Raw genomic sequence first — 20,971 nt, forward strand, 5'->3', positions numbered from 1 at the left:
ATCACTGCCCCACCTCTCCACCATCACTGCCCCACCTCTCCACCATCACTGCCCCACTTCTCCACCATCACTGCCCCACATCCCCCCATCACTGCCCCACCTCCCCCATCACTGCCCCACCTCCTCCCATCACTGCCCCACCTCTCCACCATCACTGCCCCACCTCTCCACCATCACTGCCCCATCTCCCCCCATCACTGCCCCACCTCTCTGGTGGAGAATCACTCCTGCCGTCAGTGTCAGAGCTGCAGGGTAATTGAATTTGGATCAAAGACATTCATGTCTTTCAAAACAGGTCTAGAGGGCTGCTCAGTTTTTAGTAATAACAGAAACGTTTCCGGCGCTGACCTCCAGTGACCCCTACCAGCACCCCCCCAACCAGAAATCCTGCTTTGAAGGGCTCAAGTCATCGCAGCCACTCAGTCTAACAGAGAGAGACAGAACCAGAAACACTTCTCCGTGATTTGGTAGCCTTTAACCTTTTCCTGCTGCACATCACAAGAACACAGATAAATATAAAAACTTGTTTCTACTTTAACAACATTCGGGGAAAGTTGCACCAGACATCGGATAAGGCTTCAAAGCAGAGCGGCGGTATAATGGAAACAAGGCATCATCACATCTAATATTCCCTTTTTCTTTTTAAGGACAAATCGGACGGTGGATCAACTTAGCTGGTAAACGTAACATGCATGAATGTCATTCATCACCAGATTCCTCCTGACATCAGTGATGGTAGAGGAACACGTTTACGGGCCAGATGTTGGAGGAGCTGTCCAACAGTTCCTTATAAAGTCGGACTCAAAGGGGAAGGGCTTTCTGGGCCGCCGCCCCTCTCCGATCTGACGTATATGAACGTTTGGTAATAATGATAAAGTATGTTGAATGTGAGACTTCAGTCTATGCTTGTAATAACTGGTGATGGTGCGCCCCCTTGTGTTGGAAATATGCAGTAAATTAAAACTTTTTTAAATCAAAGAAACACAGAAAGCAATAAATAATATTTTTTAAGGTAATCAGCAAATGATCAACATTTGGAATATTGTTGATTAAATGTACTCTTCACACGGTGATAAAGTCACTTCCTCTTTCTGGACGTCCGCAGGCGTCCGATGAGTGAGGCGACCTGCGGCGCCGACCTCTCACACAGAGACAGGGGAACGTCTGGTTCCGGGTCCGGGTCCAGGTCCAGGTCTACCTCCACCGAGGACACGGACGTGGACCCGGAGGTGGAGTTACGGCTCTCCGTGAGACTGGTGCGTCCGCTGTGGAGACGTGAGGAAGTCTGTGGGGACACGGAGCGTGAACCGGGTCCTGCAAATCCGTCCTGGTCTTCCCTCCCGAGTCCCTCCAAGTGGGCCTGGAACGTCCCGATCTGTTGATCCAGGGACAGGAAGCTCTCCTGCACCTTGTCAAACTGTGAACAGAGAGGAGATGTTAGTCCTGGTGGGGATTCTGAACCCCGGACCTGGCTCGGGTCTAGTTCACCTGCTCGATGTTGGTCTGCAGCAGCAGCTCCGGCCACACGGACTCACTGCTGCTCCTCACTCGGCTGCTGATGTGAGCGTGACTCCAGGTTAACTCCTGTGAGACGGAGCGGAGGGATGAGAACACAGCGGGAACATCAGCTTCACCTGCAGGCGAGAGGTTTACCTGCAGCAGGTGTGTGCTGTCCTTCAGATGAGTCCGGCAGCGCTGGAGTCTGATCCTGTACTCACCCAGGACTGCAAACAAGGTCTTGGACAAAGACATGAGAGGATCACAGACATCATCAGCCCGGCAGGAGAATATTAATCATTCATGTTCTTAGAAATGAACTTAAACATCAAAACTATACATTTCTCAGTTGTAACTAAAAGAAAGTTCAGATTAACAACAATCTATGGAGGGGGAGGCAGTTTTATTGCATATGAATATGCAAATTATCCTATTAGATATGTGCTAATTTGCATAGTTTCACAGAGGCAATGGATTTCTCTCAATCAGAAAATACTCTCAGACATCGTTTAAAAAAACAGACTGTGTGAACTGAGAAATGTCGTTAATTACTTTGATTATACTTTAAATATCTCATTATCTCATTAAGTATCTCATATCTAACATTACTCTTGTTTACATTAGGAATACTCACACAAACAGACAACGTGCACTAAAATAAATCCCTAAATGTGTCTCAGAAACTGTGTTTTTCTGTCACCAGCAGCACAGAAGGAGAGACAGACAGGTCACACCTGCTCACCTGGCTGTCTGTCTGCGCGGAGGCCAGGTCTGCGTGGCCTCGGCTCCCCTCCTTGGTGAGCGTGACCCCGGTGTGCAGCGCCTCCAGCTGAGCCCAGAGGCCCTCCAGACCCTCCAGCAGGTCCTTCACGCCGGCTTCAAAGTCCGCCTGCACCTGGACCAGTCCAGACAGCGAGCTCAGCCTATCAGGAGGGAGGAGGAGGAGACATTAATACGAGCTCAGCCTATCAGGAGGGAGGACAGCGGAGACATTAATACGAGCTCAGCCTATCAGGAGGGAGGAGGAGGAGACATTAATACGAGCTCAGCCTATCAGGAGGGAGGAGGAGGAGACGTTAATACGAGCTCAGCCTATCAGGAGGGAGGAGACGTTAATACGAGCTCAGCCTATCAGGAGGGAGGAGGAGGAGACGTTAATACGAGCTCAGCCTATCAGGAGGGAGGAGACGTTAATACGAGCTCAGCCTATCAGGAGGGAGGACAGCGGAGACATTAATACGAGCTCAGCCTATCAGGAGGGAGGAGGAGGAGACGTTAATACGAGCTCAGCCTATCAGGAGGGAGGACAGCGGAGACATTAATACGAGCTCAGCCTATCAGGAGGGAGGAGGAGGAGACGTTAATACGAGCTCAGCCTATCAGGAGGGAGGAGACGTTAATACGAGCTCAGCCTATCAGGAGGGAGGAGGAGACGTTAATACGAGCTCAGCCTATCAGGAGGGAGGACAGCGGAGACATTAATACGAGCTCAGCCTATCAGGAGGGAGGAGGAGACGTTAATACGAGCTCAGCCTATCAGGAGGGAGGACAGCGGAGACATTAATACGAGCTCAGCCTATCAGGAGGGAGGAGGAGACATTAATATGACTGGACGAGTCCAGACAGCTGCTCAGCCTATCAGGAGGGAGGAGGAGGAGACATTAATACGAGCTCAGCCTATCAGGAGGGAGCTGGTGTGAAACGTTGACGTTGAAGCTCTCACCTCTGCTGCAGGTAGGTGAGCAGCAGCTTCACTTTGTCCATCAGCACAGAGTCTCCGTCCACCTCTGACCCCAGATCAGCCTTCCCAAGTCTGTGACACACTGACTGTAGTGAAAAGGGAGAGGAGGGTTAATATCTGCATCATGTGTGTTAAATACATAAAAATACATCATAAAATGCTTGGCCTTGCAGTGAACACACAGGAGAGGACAGTCACTGCTGGAGGCCGGTCTGTGTGTATGAGACGGGGGTCTGGGTGGGGGTCTAGGTGGGGGTCTGTGTGTATGAGACGGGGGTCTGGGTGGGGGTCTAGGTGGGGGTCTGTGTGTATGAGACGGGGGTCTGGGTGGGGGGTTCTTACCCCCAGCATGGAGAGGAGGGCCTGTATGTGGGGCCCACTGGGGTCCGGCAGAGACTCCTGGAGCAGACAGAGCAGCAGGCTGTCCACCAGGGCCTGAGCCAGAGGGAGGTCGGGGCCCGGGCTCCTCGGCGGGGGGGTCCTGGGGGAATAGTGACATCACAGCGAGGGTGTGTATCGGTGGTCCATAAACAGGTAAATAAACCGTGTGATCAGATGTGAAGTTTACAGGGCAAGCATTTCAAGCAGGTGTGACCAATCATTACTTTGTTTTTCCTCCAGATGAACATCGTTAAAGATGTTATCTAACATCACATACTGGTTATCGTCTCTAACATCACATACTGGTTATCGTCTCTAACATCACATACTGGTTATCGTCTCTAACATCACATACTGGTTATCGTCTCTAACATCACATACTGGTTATCGTCTCTAACATCACATACTGGTTATCGTCTCTAACATCACATACTGGTTATCGTCTCTAACATCACATACTGGTTATCGTCTCTAACATCACATACTGGTTATCGTCTCTAACATCACATACTGGTTATCGTCTCTAACATCACATACTGGTTATCGTCTCTAACATCACATACTGGTTATCGTCTCTAACATCACATACTGGTTATCGTCTCTAACATCACATACTGGTTATCGTCTCTAACATCACATACTGGTTATCGTCTCTAACATCACATACTGGTTATCGTCTCTAACATCACATACTGGTTATCGTCTCTAACATCACATACTGGTTATCGTCTCTAACATCACATACTGGTTATCGTCTCTAACATCACATACTGGTTATCGTCTCTAACATCACATACTGGTTATCGTCTCTAACATCACATACTGGTTATCGTCTCTAACATCACATACTGGTTATCGTCTCTAACATCACATACTGGTTATCGTCTCTAACATCACATACTGGTTATCGTCTCTAACATCACATACTGGTTATCGTCTCTAACATCACATACTGGTTATCGTCTCTAACATCACATACTGGTTATCGTCTCTAACATCACATACTGGTTATCGTCTCTAACATCACATACTGGTTATCGTCTCTAACATCACATACTGGTTATCGTCTCTAACATCACATACTGGTTATCGTCTCTAACATCACATACTGGTTATCGTCTCTAACATCACATACTGGTTATCGTCTCTAACATCACATACTGGTTATCGTCTCTAACATCACATACTGGTTATCGTCTCTAACATCACATACTGGTTATCGTCTCTAACATCACATACTGGTTATCGTCTCTAACATCACATACTGGTGAATGACTGGAGGACACGTCTCACCATAAACACTGATTGTTCTCGTCTTCGGTAACGACCTCCTGCTGGATCCTCAGTGGAGTCCCCCCCTTTAATCCAAGCAAACTCACTGATTTAATAAGACATCACATGAAGAAACTCAAACAAAAGGGTCAGAAGTGAGAGTTCATGCTGACCTGGTCCTGGTCCTGGTCCTGGTCTGGCTGCAGGCGGCACCTCAGGACGTAGACACAGCCTCCCAGAAGCAGCCACAGCAACCCCACCAGCAGGAGCCTCCAGATGACCTCCACCAGCAGCTGAGAGGGGTGCAGAGGCGCCCCCACCTGGCAGACTGACCACACTACACCCACAGGGGCGAAACTGGACCAGCCTCGTTGCAGGGTCCTCAAAGTCCAAGACCAGGAGGTTTGGTGCTTGGATGGAACAGCTGGAGCAACAGAGAGAGAGAGCAGAGTGAAAACTGCCTCGCTGGAAAATAAGAATGAATAATACGTTGTTAAACTGGAAGGAAAAGAGGATACCTTATTAATAATAATACATTTTATTTAAGGACTCCTTCCTAAATACTCACCTTAAAACAAACAAAACAAGCACAATTAAAATTAGAGATAAAATGAATAAAGAATGAATAAAGACACTTTTTGGTTTCAGATTTAAAGCCAAACAACATATATAGCGTATATAATGGTGTGTCCAGGTGAGTCCTCAGAGGTTAGACCACCAGCTCAGGTGAGTCCTCAGAGGTCAGACCACCAGCTCCGGTGAGTCCGGGTCTCGTAGATCATACCAGGTGAATAGTGAACACACGTGAGCTGTGACATGTAGACTGCAGGTGACACCTACCTCGACCCGGCTCCGCTTCTCCCGGCTCGCCCTCCTGGACCTCCGCCATCCATCTACAGGCTCCGCCCACTGCGTCTCCCTCCGTCCCCCCGAACCAGCTGGACCTTGCGGGTGGGCAACCGTCCACCGAGGCATGGGAGCAACGACGGAGAGGGAACTGCACCGCGGCAATTAGATGCACACCTGCCGGTATGTGATTAGTTCTGTGGCATGACCGGCTCGTTGGACCAGTTCTACTGGAAGATTAGTTTTATTTAGCTGTGTGTGTGTGTGTGTGTGTGTGTGTGTTTCATTTACTCACCTTTCAACCTTGAAGGAATGTTTGAGGCATTCTCATCAATTGTGTGGAGAACAAGCCCTGCTGCACCCAGGCTGCACCCAAGCAACCCCCCCCCCCCACCCCCACGGTGATTTCCTTCATCCTGAGTCACCGTCTCACTCCTCACACAGCCGGTTGGAGAACAGCCGGTTGGTGGTAGACGACATGAGAACAGCCGGTTGGTGGTAGACGACATGAGAACAGCCGGTTGGAGGGAGACGGTTTGAGAACAGCCAGTTGGTGGTAGACGACATGAGAACAGCCGGTTGGAGGGAGACGGTTTGAGAACAGCCGGTTGGAGGTAGACGACATGAGAACAGCCGGTTGGAGGTAGACGACATGAGAACAGCCGGTTGGAGGGAGACGACATGAGAACAGCCGGTTGGAGGTAGACGACATGAGAACAGCCGGTTGGAGGTAGACGACATGAGAACAGCCGGTTGGAGGTAGACGACATGAGAACAGCCGGTTGGAGGGAGACGACATGAGAACAGCCGGTTGGAGGGAGACGGTGTTGTGGAAAAATGAATCTGCCCAATAAAGATCAACAACCAGGATCAGCTTTTTCTCCGAGGTTTATTCCACTAAGTATTCTAATCTGCAGAGGAGGTTCACCCCTGCCTTCTGATGCAAAGGTTCAGAATCAGCAGGAACGACCCTGAGTCCAACAACAATCTCCCTTTTAAGGAGGAGGAACCATGGACAAAGGACGGATTATGTCCTATCTTACAAAGACAAGATGTACAGGCAAGGTCAAGAGATACAGAACACAGGCGTCATAGTCCTGAAATTATCTTATGTCAATGTGGCACTCATGTTCATATCATCTACAAACAGACATTCATTTTCGTCATAGCATAACAGTCAGATGAGGAGATGCGGATCGACGTCTGGCCTGACAAATATTCCGATTATAAAGTACAAACATCCAAAATTCCCATTACAACGGTTTGAGAACCGCCGGTTTGGGGGAGATGACATGAGAACAGCCGGTTGGAGGTAGACGACATGAGAACAGCCGGTTGGAGGTAGACGACATGAGAACAGCCGGTTGGAGGTAGACGACATGAGAACAGCCGGTTGGAGGGAGACGACATGAGAACAGCCGGTTGGAGGTAGACGACATGAGAACAGCCGGTTGGAGGGAGACGACATGAGAACAGCCGGTTGGAGGGAGACGACATGAGAACAGCCGGTTGGAGGTAGACGACATGAGAACAGCCGGTTGGAGGGAGACGACATGAGAACAGCCGGTTGGAGGGAGACGGTTTGAGAACAGCCGGTTGGAGGGAGATGGTTTGAAAACAGCCAGTTGGAGGGAGACGACATGAGAACAGCCGGTTGGAGGGAGACGGTTTGAGAACAGCCGGTTGGAGGGAGACTGTTTGAGAACAGCCGGTTGGAGGGAGACGACATGAAAACAGCCGGTTGGAGGGAGACGACATGAGAACAGCCGGTTGGAGGGAGACGACATGAGAACAGCCGGTTGGAGGGAGACGGTTTGAGAACAGCCGGTTGGAGGGAGATGGTTTGAAAACAGCCAGTTGGAGGGAGACGACATGAGAACAGCCGGTTGGAGGGAGACGGTTTGAGAACAGCCGGTTGGAGGGAGACTGTTTGAGAACAGCCGGTTGGAGGGAGACGACATGAGAACAGCCGGTTGGAGGGAGACGGTTTGAGAACAGCCGGTTGGAGGGAGACGGTTTGAGAACAGCCGGTTGGAGGGAGACGGTTTAAGAACAGCCGGTTGGAGGGAGACGGTTTGAGAACAGCCGGTTGGAGGGAGACGACATGAGAACAGCCGGTTGGAGGGAGACGACATGAGAACAGCCGGTTGGAGGGAGACGACATGAGAACAGCCGGTTGGAGGGAGATGACATGAGAACAGCCGGTTTGAGAACAGCCGGTTGGAGGGAGACGGTTTGAGAACAGCCGGTTGGAGGGAGACGGTTTGAAAACAGCCGGTTGGAGGGAGACGGTTTGAGAACAGCCGGTTGGAGGGAGACGACATGAGAACAGCCGGTTGGAGGGAGACGGTTTGAGAACAGCCGGTTGGAGGGAGACGACATGAGAACAGCCGGTTGGAGGTAGACGACATGAGAACAGCCGGTTGGAGGGAGACGACATGAGAACAGCCGGTTGGAGGGAGACGGTTTGAGAACAGCCGGTTGGAGGGAGACGACATGAGAACAGCCGGTTGGAGGTAGACGACATGAGAACAGCCGGTTGGAGGGAGACGACATGAGAACAGCCGGTTGGAGGGAGATGGTTTGAGAACAGCCGGTTGGAGGGAGACGACATGAGAACAGCCGGTTGGAGGGAGACGGTTTGAGAACAGCCGGTTGGAGGGAGACGACATGAGAACAGCCGGTTGGAGGGAGACGGTTTGAGAACAGCCGGTTGGAGGGAGACGACATGAAAACAGCCGGTTGGAGGGAGACGACATGAGAACAGCCGGTTGGAGGGAGACGACATGAGAACAGCCGGTTGGAGGGAGACGGTTTGAGAACAGCCGGTTGGAGGGAGACGGTTTGAGAACAGCCGGTTGGAGGGAGACGACATGAAAACAGCCGGTTGGAGGGAGACGACATGAGAACAGCCGGTTGGAGGGAGACGACATGAGAACAGCCGGTTGGAGGGAGACGGTTTGAGAACAGCCGGTTGGAGGGAGATGGTTTGAAAACAGCCAGTTGGAGGGAGACGACATGAGAACAGCCGGTTGGAGGGAGACGGTTTGAGAACAGCCGGTTGGAGGGAGACTGTTTGAGAACAGCCGGTTGGAGGGAGACGACATGAAAACAGCCGGTTGGAGGGAGACGACATGAGAACAGCCGGTTGGAGGGAGACGACATGAGAACAGCCGGTTGGAGGGAGACGGTTTGAGAACAGCCGGTTGGAGGGAGATGGTTTGAAAACAGCCAGTTGGAGGGAGACGACATGAGAACAGCCGGTTGGAGGGAGACGGTTTGAGAACAGCCGGTTGGAGGGAGACTGTTTGAGAACAGCCGGTTGGAGGGAGACGACATGAGAACAGCCGGTTGGAGGGAGACGGTTTGAGAACAGCCGGTTGGAGGGAGACGGTTTAAGAACAGCCGGTTGGAGGGAGACGGTTTGAGAACAGCCGGTTGGAGGGAGACGACATGAGAACAGCCGGTTGGAGGGAGACGACATGAGAACAGCCGGTTGGAGGGAGACGACATGAGAACAGCCGGTTGGAGGGAGATGACATGAGAACAGCCGGTTTGAGAACAGCCGGTTGGAGGGAGACGGTTTGAGAACAGCCGGTTGGAGGGAGACGGTTTGAAAACAGCCGGTTGGAGGGAGACGGTTTGAGAACAGCCGGTTGGAGGGAGACGACATGAGAACAGCCGGTTGGAGGGAGACGGTTTGAGAACAGCCGGTTGGAGGGAGACGACATGAGAACAGCCGGTTGGAGGTAGACGACATGAGAACAGCCGGTTGGAGGGAGACGACATGAGAACAGCCGGTTGGAGGGAGACGGTTTGAGAACAGCCGGTTGGAGGGAGACGACATGAGAACAGCCGGTTGGAGGTAGACGACATGAGAACAGCCGGTTGGAGGGAGACGACATGAGAACAGCCGGTTGGAGGGAGATGGTTTGAGAACAGCCGGTTGGAGGGAGACGACATGAGAACAGCCGGTTGGAGGGAGACGACATGAGAACAGCCGGTTGGAGGGAGACGGTTTGAGAACAGCCGGTTGGAGGGAGACGACATGAGAACAGCCGGTTGGAGGGAGACGGTTTGAGAACAGCCGGTTGGAGGGAGACGACATGAGAACAGCCGGTTGGAGGGAGACGACATGAGAACAGCCGGTTGGAGGGAGACGGTTTGAGAACAGCCGGTTGGAGGGAGACGACATGAGAACAGCCGGTTGGAGGGAGACGGTTTGAGAACAGCCGGTTGGAGGGAGACGACATGAGAACAGCCGGTTGGAGGGAGACGACATGAGAACAGCCGGTTGGAGGGAGACGGTTTGAGAACAGCCGGTTGGAGGGAGACGGTTTGAGAACAGCCTGTATGAATGAAGAGGGAGAGGTTTAATATTGGAAGAGAGACCAGTCTGGATCAATAAAAACCACCAGACACAGGGACAGTTTCTTCCTACTCTGATGGACAATTAATACCCATAGTGTATCCATGGCAACCTGTTACATTATAATTTCATATTTATTCCTGCACCACTGTCAGACTGTTTCCAATGTAATTGTCCCGTGTTTGTTTATATACTATATATTTATATCTGTACTTAGAAGTCAAATGTTTATATTTAGCTTTTTTCTGTCTGTCGTTCTTGTTTTAGTATTTCTCTGTGTTTGTATGTTGAGAACACCAAAAAGCCAAATTCCTTTGTGTGTTTACACTTAGCTGAACTTTGTTTCCTGGGTCCGTGCTGCCCCCTAGCGGTGAGAGAGAGAATCACACCCAGGCCGATCCAATTAACCCTGAAAATGAACCTGAGAAGACATCAATCATAAGACAATCTGTCGATATAAAGGAATTTAATTTGTCAACACGTGGACAAAAAGGGACAAAAATCATCGCTGTACATAAACTCTCATAATTCCTGCAGTATTTTACATTGTACAAGACTAATATAAATAATCGCAAACCTCGGCATCACTTTACAACGACCTTCATTTAGTGTATTAACCTGCATGGTCTTCACGGGGAACTTCAAGTACTTAACCAAAGTACCAGAAAGTACTTTTAACACTTGGACGACAATTAAGTACTTAAACTCAGTTGTTGTAGCTTAATCAACAGGTTGGTGGAGTTACGCCCTTCTCAGCTAAACATTTCTAATTCTTTCTAATAAACAACAGAAATCTGAGACGGACCCTAAAAGGAAATGAATGGAGACAAATCAGATCTGACAACAGCAACAACAGCGACCGGTCCTGGAAGGAACCCTTTTATACTTTCCATTTCCGTATTTCTTTCCAGAATTTAATTTACAAATACAATGCTCGTATCGGAAATGTCAAACTTTACAAACTTGTAAAACGGTCAACTGTGAGACTTTTTTACTGTCGGTACGGTTTAAACCCATCCATCCATCCATCCATCCATCCATCCATCCATCCATCCATCCATCCATCCATCGTCTACCGCTTATCCTGTATTCAGGGTCGCGGGGGGGCTGGAGCCGATCCCAGCTATCATTGGGTGAAGGCAGGGTACACCTGGACAGGTAACCAGTCTATCACAGGGCCGACATGTAGAGACAGACAACCATTCACACTCACATTCACACCTACGGGACATCTAGAGTCACCAATGAACCCCATCCTGCATGTCTGTGGGAGGAAGCCGGAGAACCCGGAGAGAACCCACGCTTACACGGGGAGAAGACAGGTTCCACACAGAAGGAAACCCGGGCCGACCTGGGAATCGAACCCGGGACCCTCTTGCTGTGAGGCGGGAGTGCTACCCACTACACCACCGTGCAGCCCCACGGTTTAAACCCTGTATTTTAAATAATGCTGTCCTTTAAAACAAGTGTTTCTGTTTGGATCCTCCGATATCAGACACATAAAACTGTGCCGGTCTTCAAGTCGTCCCCCGTTTGGACAAGTCCGAGTCCGAGTGTGTGCGTTAATGAAGGAGTGTACAAGCTGCTGAGGTATACATGCGGGATCAGTCCGAGGTCCGGGGTCCAGGGACCAGGGTCCAGGGTCCAAGGACCGGGGTCCGAGGCCCGGGGTCGGAGGTCGCAGTGCTCTCTCAGGGTTTGGTGATGTGCACTTCGCTGGTGCCGCTGCCGTTGGTCGTGGTGGTGATGATGTACTGCGTGGTGGCAGCCTGCTGATTGGCCGGCTGCTGCTCCAGGTGTTCGGCGTGGGTCTGCGTGGAGCTCTGAGGGGCGGTCTGCTTGGTCTCCAGGTCGGTCTGACCCTCGGAGATGACGTAGTGTGTCTGAGGGACCAGAAAGTCTTTAGTTTCACTTCACGGAGATCAATTATATATATAATATATATATAATAATATATAATAACGTATAAATGCTCGTTTCTTATTAAACACATCTGCAAACACGTTTCAAAAACAGTTGAATATGCAGAGTTGGCCTGTTATTACAATCTACATACATCATTTTATATGTGATTATTCTGTAAATCCAATTAAGAAATAGTTTAAAATAACTTAACTGTACTTCATTACATCTCGTTATTTACTTTTTATTTGTAAACGTCCATAAAAACGAGAAACATTTATTAATAAAAAGAAAAAAAGGACCCAAAACAAACTAAAATTCTGCTTTAAAGTTCCAGAGAACAAGTTCAAGCATCACAGGTTTGAAGGTTAACCGGTGTAAATAAATACCACACAAGGTAGTATTGTAGAGTATCATGGAGTATTTATGACATACAGAGACTAACCTTCATTTCTAAACACTCACAGTTACACTTGAAACATATCTCTATCGGGCATGACGAGATGTTTAGATGTTCATGTAAAACTCAAACTTCCTATCTTTGGTCAGGACATGTGACCTTCCAGCTGCACCAATAAAAACATCCACTCACCGTTTTCACCTGGCTGCCGTTGCCTCCGGATGCAGGTGTGCTCGCCTCGGCGATCACATACTGAGCGTGAGGTAAAGCCATCATCTGGATCTCCGACGCTGCTGCAGGAAAAAGAGCTCATTAACCTGAGAGGGAATCGTACGTGTGTGTGTGTGTGTGTGTGTGTGTGTGTGTGTGTGTGTGTGTGTGTGTGTGTGGGACTCACAGTAGCCTCGGTAGTTCCAGTTCCCGGGGATGTAGGCGTGCTGCACCGCCCCCTGCTGCTGCTGCTGGGTGCTGCTGCTCTGCAGCGAGTGGCTCTGAGCTAAGGTCACGGGGGTCAGCTGAGTGGGGCTCAGCTCCTGACTGGGCTGCTGGGAGGTCGGGCTCAGCGGCTGACCGGTGACCTGACAGCGATACACATGTGTTTAATAACGTGTGTTATTAAACCTTCCACAGCGTGTTACAGTGGGGGGGCGGGGTTTACCTGGCCGGCTCCGGGTCCGGTGCTGGAGGGCTCGTTGACCTGGATGTGCTGGACCTGGATGGAGTGCTGGCTGTAGCCATGGGGGTCATGCAGCTGGCTCACGTCTACGGTCGGGTGCTGGGAATGTGGGGAGGAAGCCTGCGGGACACAATAGCAGCTCCTTTCTGTCTCGTACAGTCAACGTATACTTTTACGCAGTTTTCATGTGGTGGGGGTCATTTTAAATCCTAGTCATACCTATTTTTTACACAAAATACAACAAATACACAAAAGAAGCTCATCATAAAATCCCAGACAAGTTGTTTTGTCTGAGCAGCAACTTCAAACCAAAAGATATTCAGATTACGATGATCGAAAACAGGAAAAACAAGCTGCACATTTGAGGAGCTGGAACCAGAGAGGAGTTCACAATCAACTTAAACAATTCACTCATCAGAAACTATTTTGATAATCAATAATCTCATTATTTTAGCTCCCAGGAGTCCAAGTTTAGCAAAGTAGCAGGTTTTAGTAGGTTTCCAGGGAGACATAGAAGTTAAAAAACCAACAAATCTCGGTCCTGGATCTGGTCCTGGATCTGGTCCTTGATCTTACCGGAGCCACCTGCACCACCTGCAGCTGGATGTGTTGGGGCTGGGCCAGGTTCCCTCCCGCCTGAGACACCGGGATGTACTGGATCCTCTGGTAGTCTCCCTGCGCCGTGCGGTAGTCCGTGGTCAGCGTCTGAGAGAGCTCCGTCATGGCCTGAGTCAGCAGATCTGTGGTCTGGAGGCAGAATCAATATTATGATCATATCTGCTGTATTATTATTGGCTGACATGTCCTTGGTCATGTGTGTGTGACTCTCACCACGACAGCCTCGGCCGTGCTGCCGTCGGCGCCGATCACTGCCGGAGCGCTGCTGATGACGGCCGCGGTCAGAGGAGTCTGGATGGTGTTGGCCAGCTGTGCAAACTCTGGATGCTTCTTCCTGATGTGCTGCACCATCTTAGTCTGGGACACACACACACACACACACACACACACACACACACACACACACACACACACACACACACACACACACACACACAGTCATCAGCTGAGGTTGTGGGTCCGTCTGAGGTCCGGCAGAGACCCGGGGCTTCGGACTCACCTTGCTGCTGTACTGTTTGGCGCAGTGGGGGCAGCAGACCGGCGCCGTGGCGATGGTCCCGGTCAGCTGAGTGTGTGTGCTCAACATGGGGTCCGGCTCGCCGGGAGCCGCCGGGCGCAGCTTCCGGATGCTGGGCGGTAACTCGGCCCCGGGGTGGTTCTTCAGGATGTGTGCTTTCCTCTTACTGGCGCTCTTGTAGACCTGCAGAGATCCATCACATGCTTTAATCTCAGGCTGAACGCTCAGGTTCAGGGTTTACATGTCCTGAACTCAAACCTTGTCACAGTACTGGCAGAAGTAGTCCCTGTTGGGCTTGATGATGGGCAGCGTGAGCTCCGGCACGTCATCAATACGCATCTCTGGGTGGCGCTTGGACAGATGGTTGACCTGCAGCCAGAAGAATAGGGTGAGGACATCTCCCTGACTCCCATAACAACGAAGACAACGGCGTTCTGCTCACCAGCATGCCTCGGCGTCTGAAGCCCATCATGCACACTCGGCACTTGAACATGAAGCTCTCGAAGTCGGTGGTGGGAACCTTCAGTTTGAGGGTTTTGGAGCGGTGGTTCCGGTCCGCCTTCTTGGCTTCTCTGTCGGGGTTGTGCATGCGCTGCATGTGTTCCCGCAGCTTATCTTTCCTCTGAAACACACAAGTCAAATCAGAACTCTCATATCTATATTCACCGCCTCTTCTTAACCGCTGATGCTCCGTCTATGCTTCTTACCTTGAACTGTTTGCCGCACGTCGAGCACAGGAAGTCCTTGCGGTCGGAGTGGCGTAACATGTGCAGACGCAGCTTGTCTGGCCGGCAGAAGGCCTTCTCACAGTCAGGGCACTGGAAGATCTTCTCCGAGTGGAAGCAGCGGATGTGTTTCTTCACCTGAGGAAGAGGAGAACATCTTGTAGTCTTAAACCAACGTTTTAAACCAACCTGTCAGCAGGTAAGCCCCGCCCCCTAAAGCAGCCCCTGCTATCTGGTCTGGTGGACTCTAAATGGACCATAATGTACTAAATGAACATCATGCTGGATTGAAGAAGACTTGAAACTAGAGATTGAGACCATAAACTCATGTTTACAATGTTTACTGAGATAATACATCAAGAGAGAAGTAGGACCATTTTCTCATAGACTTCTATACAACCAGAGAGGAGTCGCCCCCTGGTGGCCAGCAGAGAGAAGTAGGACCATTTTCTCATAGACTTCTATACAACCAGAGAGGAGTCGCCCCCTGGTGGCCAGCAGAGAGAAGTAGGACCATTTTCTCATAGACTTCTATACAACCAGAGAGGAGTCGCCCCCTGGTGGCCAGCAGAGAGAAGTAGGACCATTTTCTCATAGACTTCTATACAACCAGAGAGGAGTCGCCCCCTGGTGGCCAGCGTAGAGACATCCGTTTCTCACCTGGATGAAGTCAGAAAAGGTCTTCTTGCAGGACGGGCAGGTGAAGCAGCCGTCCACGGCGTGCACCGCTACGTGGTCTTTGAGCAGGTCCAGCCTTTCAAAGGTCTCGGGGCATAAGAGACAAGCGTAGGAGCGGTTCTCCGTGTGCACCAGCAGGTGGTCCTCCAGGGACGAGTCGCTCATGAAGCTCTTGCTGCAGATGTGGCAGGAGAAGGCGTAGGCGTCGCGGCCGTGGACCCGCAGGTGCTGATCCAGCTTGTCCTTGTCCCGGAAGGCCTTGCCACAGTGGGTGCACTTGAAGGGACGGAAGCTCTTCCTGATGAAAAGATGCTGCAGCGCTGCATTCTGGGAAGGGAAAGAGAGCGAGGCTTTAGGAGGCGAAGCCCCAACAGTGTTGCTGCTGTGCCATGGGGAGCGTTTCACATGGACATTAAAACCATGCAGTGTGTTCCTCTGCCTCCTCCAGCTCAGACCTACCTGCACATCCAGCTGTGAGCGACGCATTGAGGGAGAGAGACACACCGTTGTAAACGAATCATGGTCACCATGACAACCAACAGCAGACGTGTGTCCCGGCGTGGCGGCGTTCTTACCCGTATCCTCTTGGCTCGACGCATGTCCTGAGATGTGAGGTGACCCTCCGATTGGCCGCTCTGAGCCGCCGGGTCCTCCTTCAGTGGGGCGGGCAGGTCCGTGCTGGGGGGCGGGCTGACGGACTCTGGGACCGGCTCCCCTGCAGGAGGACTGAGCTGACCCCCCTCCGCCTCCACCTCCGCCTCGGTCCCGCACTCCATCTCCAACTCCACCACCTTCAGCCCGTTCTGAGCTCCGTCCGCTCGCTCCTCCAGCGGCTTCTCCGTCAACTCCAACATCTCCTGATGAAAATCACATTTACTCAGAGCCGATCAACTGATTGATCATCACATTAACGAGTCCCGTACTGTTGTCTTGTCCCCGCCGGCGTCGACTGGTGGATCCAAACGGATAAACTTAGGAGGCCGTCCCGGTCTTCTTCCGGTCCCGAATCTCCTCCTGCCTCGTCCTCGGCCCCGGCCTCGGGATCTGAGTCGGGACAGAGACGATGAATCATCTGGGCTGTGATGAACCAGAAAGTTTAAACACTGTGATTTTACCTGTTGATGGAGTTCAACTTGTCGTCGTGCATGTTGAGATGCTGCTGCAGCTGTTCGGAGCTCACAAAGCGCCGGTTGCACTCGTAACAAGGCCAGTTCTTCTCTTGTTCCCGGAGCACTGAGTCACCGAGGGAGAGTCAGGACTTATTAAGGATCCAGGAACCCTGATCACATCTGTGCTGATATTAACACTCACCTTTCCTCTCTTCTTCTGTGACATCGTGGATCTTCTGGTTGACGAACTCTGCATACGATGCTGCGTACCAAACCTGCAAACACACAACTTAGGTTTTTATCACTGGGACGGATGCAGCCTCTCCTTCAGCACCACTACGCCTCCCCGGCCAGACCTTGAGCTCCTGTTTGGGCTGGATGTTCTTGATGGACGTGTAGAAGATCTCCGAGCCGTACTGGTAGGCCACCAGGTTCTGCTCCAGGTGGTTCTGAGCCGGTCTCACGAACATCATCCAGTTACAGCTGTCCTCGTCGGAGAGGTCCAACCACATGTCGTCGGACTTCTCCCCGTCCTTCTCTGCATCCAGAACACACAGCTGCACAGCAACAGACAGAACGACAGACCTGAGATCAGTACAGACGTTTGGATTTGCCAGGAAGTATCCAGATCCAATATCAGAATGTCATAGTTAACAACAAATAAAGGGAATACAGGAGATCGGTGTATTTCTACTCTGCACCACTACAGAGAGCTCGGCAGCGATCAAACAGACATCCTGTGTTTTTACTTTCAAATGAATGTGGTGGTCCTGCAGGTCGCTCTGAGAGACCAGGGGCCCCTCCACGGGGCCGAACTGCGTTCGCTTCGGGATGCGTCTCTTGGAGAAGACGCCGCCCAGGAAGCGGTCGATGTAGAGGACCAGAGGCAGACTGGCCCGGGCCTTGGACATGACGGGCCGGTTGGGGATGGGGTGCAGGGGGCCGTGCTTCAGACACACAGAGGGGTTGGCATTATTACACTCGTCACACCCTGAGGGCCACAGAGAGGAGAGACCGTGAGACAGGGGACCACAAGACATGTAAATAATCAGGTCTCTGCATTAGTGACTCCGGACGGACGGACGTGTCACAGCAGTGCAGGACGTCACTCACAGAGGCTGTGAGGGTTGAAAGACTGCGGCTGACGAGGTTCCCAGTCGTCCAGCTCAGAGTCTTCGTCCTCGTCTTCGTCGGAGTCGTCCGTGGAGTCCGTGGCCCCCAGGGGACTGGCGGGGGGGTCCGCCATGTCGACCATGGACGGGAGCGACGTGGACAGCTGCTCCTTTGCACACGTCATACATTTGCATTAGGATACGACGTTGTGCTCGTGTTTCCCTGCTAGGAGAACAGAAACTAGGTCCTCACCTGGGAGACCGGCTCCAGGAGGGCCTGCGGAGCCTCCGCCACGTTACTGAGCACGTGCAGATTGGCAGCGTTCATGTTCTGTCCGCTGGGCAGCAAAACGGTGACCTGCAGACAACGGGATGACATCACTTTCAGGTCTGTACACGGCTGTGTGATGACATCACTGCACCTGGTGCACCCACCTGCTGCGTGGTTCCGTCCTGCTGAATGTAGGCCACCTGGGGCTGGTCAGCAAACACGGTCTGAAACCAGAGATTCATAGAGGTTTTTGTCAAATACTCCAAAGGTCAAGAAAGGTCAACAACGACATCAGGTGACCTAAAGACACAGGTGTCTGTTCTCACCTGAGTGCCATCTGCGGGGTGGATGTAGACCAGCGTGTGCTCTGCAGACTCCACAGAGGTGTAGGAGTTCCCCTCTGCCGTGTAGACCACCTGCTGCTGACCCCGGTCCGCCTGCTCACCGCTGTACACGATCTGGGCCACGGCGCCGCCTTCGAAATGCACCTGAGCGTGTGAACGAGACACGACGAGGCTTTGAAGCGCTGCAGCATCTTCTCAGACTAGTCTATTCATATTCTATGTACTGAGACGATACAAGCCGACCGGGACTTCAGGGGGATTCAGGAGAAACCAGGTGTGGAGAGAACTTAACATGTGCATCCTTCACAACCAACTACACTTTATTATTATTATTCATATTTAGGAGCCCCTGGGACGGTTCAGACCTGTGTGCCGTTTCCTGAATCGTTGCTGGAGGTCTGACTCCACACGGTGGAGGGTTCCTGTTTGGTCTCCATGGCAGCACAGCGCCAGGCAGTCCAACCACGTCACTTCACTCTAGAGGCAGGGGGGGGGGGGGGCTGTAATGCACACAGACACAAGAGCACCCGGTGGTTTTATTATTAATAACATAATAATAATCATGAAACATGGGGTAATACACAGTATGGATGTGTGGTTGTTCAGTGTGTATTTGAGACTGCATCATCTCCATCATACGGGGACATTATTACTACATTATTATGAGGTGGTTAATCTGGAGTTTGACGTCATGAATGGATGATGGATTCCACACAGAAACATCTGCAGCATCTGCAGCGCAGCCTTCTGGCCGTCACTGACAGTCAGGTGCAAAACATGAAGCAGCGTGTCACTTTCTCCCGGGCGGGTCGCGCGCGACTCTCGGCGGGGAGCGCGAGGGGGCAACACGGGGGGGACGTTGGCTCGCGAGGCCGCCCGGGAAAACGGCGTCTAAAATACAACCGTGTGTCGGCGCGAATCCCCCCCAGCGTGAGCAAACACCTCCCTCCGTGAACTCATCCCGAACCCCGGCTGTTATAGTCCATAATAAACGAGCCCCCCACCACCACACACCCCTACTTTAACCCCGCAGGTTCTCGGTCCCAACTGGACCATACCACGCCAACCAGCGCGGAAGGAGCCCGGGCATCGCCGCGCCGCGACGTTAGCATTACGGCTAAATAGTCGCGATGCGAGGCCGACCTCGGGGCTAAAACGTAACTTGTCGGACCCCGTGAAGAAGACGCCATTGTGCCGTGTTTAACACGGGTGGCTTTGAAGCGGCAAAGCGCCGAGTAGTTTCGGTAAACCCACCCGTCCCCCATTCCTAGTTGAGCCCAGCCCTTCACATCTCCTGCGTGAACAAGGAAGAACGGCCTCCATTTTGGGTGGGACTATCGACAACAACCACGTCCGAAGGAGACCCACATAAAAAACACATCGTTTCTCCCGGTTCAGACACACCAAAACAACCCGGAAATTTAACGGATATGAACAGACAGACCCCGAGCAGCGGAGCTACACGAGTAGCCCCGAAGCAAAGCCCGGGTTTCTTACATTTACTTTAAGCGTACAAGTTGTTCTTACCTCAGAATGGTAGCTGCAGAGATGGCCGCATTGCATATATTAACATAATCTGCCTAGCGACACGCAGGAGCGTGGCTTCTGATTGGCTGCTCGTTTACTCGGCGAGCAAAAGCGCTTAATGATATTTTTAAAACATTGTCCTCGCGAAACAGTCCGTACAGTCATCGGACAATAACAATAACAATAATAATAATACTATTATATTAAAGCAATGAGCGAAGTTCCCACCAACGGTTGATTACTCCTGGTTATAGCTTTATTATATGTTTTAGTACAGCCAATCAGAAAAATGAATCACGCGCGTCGTCCAATTGAATTAAAGCTGTTGTCCAAAAATGGTTACTGTTACTGTTATATGTATTCTAGTAAGGCAACCCCTACTAGACTGCTAGCTGCTAACCCACTGCTAGCTTGGGTTAGGAATGCTAAGTAAAGCTAACGTTGCTTATGCGGTTCACGTTAACACCATATACCGGTATGTAAAAGTGACCTTTTAGGAAACAGAAAAAGGTAGAGATTACAGGCGAAGACAACTGAGCGTGACGTTGCTGCCCTCTCGTGTCCAGAGAGGGGAACTGCATGTTTAACTTATTCAAGTTAGCGTCAATGCTGACATTACAGCCTACTTCCGGTAAATACTTTCAAAGTACAAACGGAAGCGCTCTGACTGAACTAACATAAACGGTCACGAAGGTTCTAAATAATGATTACTTATATTTAGGAGTATAAATGAAGACGTTGGAACTAATTGGATTTGAATAAATAGCACACGGACACGATAGCATACTGGGACTTCCGGTGAGTACTTTCAAAATACAGTGGCAAAACCAAAACATGCGATCGGAATGATCGCCAAAAAATAATACCCGACTTCATTGTGTCACTGCTAGCTTAGCATAGCGTTACCTGTACTGTGGAGATGTTTCTTCTTCGTACATAGACTTAAACAGGAGACGTTTGAGAGGCAACGATGGTGAAGCGAAATC

At 51.1% G+C, this 20,971-nt stretch overlaps 2 protein-coding genes across 7 annotated transcripts; both read right to left on the reverse strand.

Annotated features, from left to right (window-relative positions):
* Positions 1-215: 215 nt before the first annotated feature.
* Positions 216-5,915, reverse strand: LOC311019567 (uncharacterized protein). Of its 2 annotated transcripts, none has more exons than XM_084019099.1 (9): positions 5,732-5,915; positions 5,065-5,315; positions 4,913-4,977; positions 3,581-3,719; positions 3,221-3,324; positions 2,240-2,420; positions 1,654-1,737; positions 1,489-1,584; positions 216-1,417 (listed from the first exon to the last, which is right to left on the reverse strand). In XM_084019099.1, exons 1-9 carry the CDS (start codon positions 5,778-5,780, stop codon positions 1,079-1,081), a joined length of 1,308 nt encoding a protein of 435 aa, XP_083875225.1. In that variant the 5' UTR covers positions 5,781-5,915; the 3' UTR covers positions 216-1,078. The 2 variants fall into 2 exon arrangements, with proteins under 2 accessions (XP_083875225.1, XP_083875224.1); XM_084019098.1 differs by having other exon boundaries at positions 5,065-5,356.
* Positions 5,916-10,555: 4,640 nt separating this feature from the next.
* On the reverse strand, positions 10,556-18,974 carry prdm10 (PR domain containing 10). 5 transcript variants are annotated; one of them, XM_084019668.1, is made up of 22 exons: positions 18,824-18,974; positions 18,441-18,602; positions 18,279-18,338; positions 18,097-18,201; positions 17,845-18,007; positions 17,481-17,722; positions 17,088-17,288; positions 16,934-17,006; positions 16,738-16,855; positions 16,546-16,666; positions 16,198-16,479; positions 15,605-15,949; positions 14,927-15,082; positions 14,662-14,841; positions 14,478-14,588; positions 14,202-14,402; positions 13,916-14,059; positions 13,661-13,831; positions 13,067-13,204; positions 12,806-12,986; positions 12,601-12,698; positions 10,556-11,989 (listed from the first exon to the last, which is right to left on the reverse strand). In XM_084019668.1, the coding sequence occupies exons 1-22, from the start codon at positions 18,893-18,895 to the stop codon at positions 11,798-11,800; spliced, it is 3,516 nt and encodes a 1,171-aa protein (XP_083875794.1). In that variant the 5' UTR covers positions 18,896-18,974; the 3' UTR covers positions 10,556-11,797. The 5 variants fall into 5 exon arrangements, with proteins under 5 accessions (XP_083875794.1, XP_083875793.1, XP_083875792.1 ...); XM_084019667.1 differs by having other exon boundaries at positions 12,601-12,701; XM_084019666.1 differs by having other exon boundaries at positions 12,601-12,701; positions 16,198-16,476; positions 17,845-18,013.
* Between the last annotated feature and the right edge of the window lie 1,997 nt (positions 18,975-20,971).

Source organism: Eutrigla gurnardus, assembly GCF_963514095.1.
Source record: "Eutrigla gurnardus genome assembly, chromosome: 10".
Taxonomy (NCBI): Eukaryota; Metazoa; Chordata; class Actinopteri; order Perciformes; family Triglidae; genus Eutrigla; species Eutrigla gurnardus.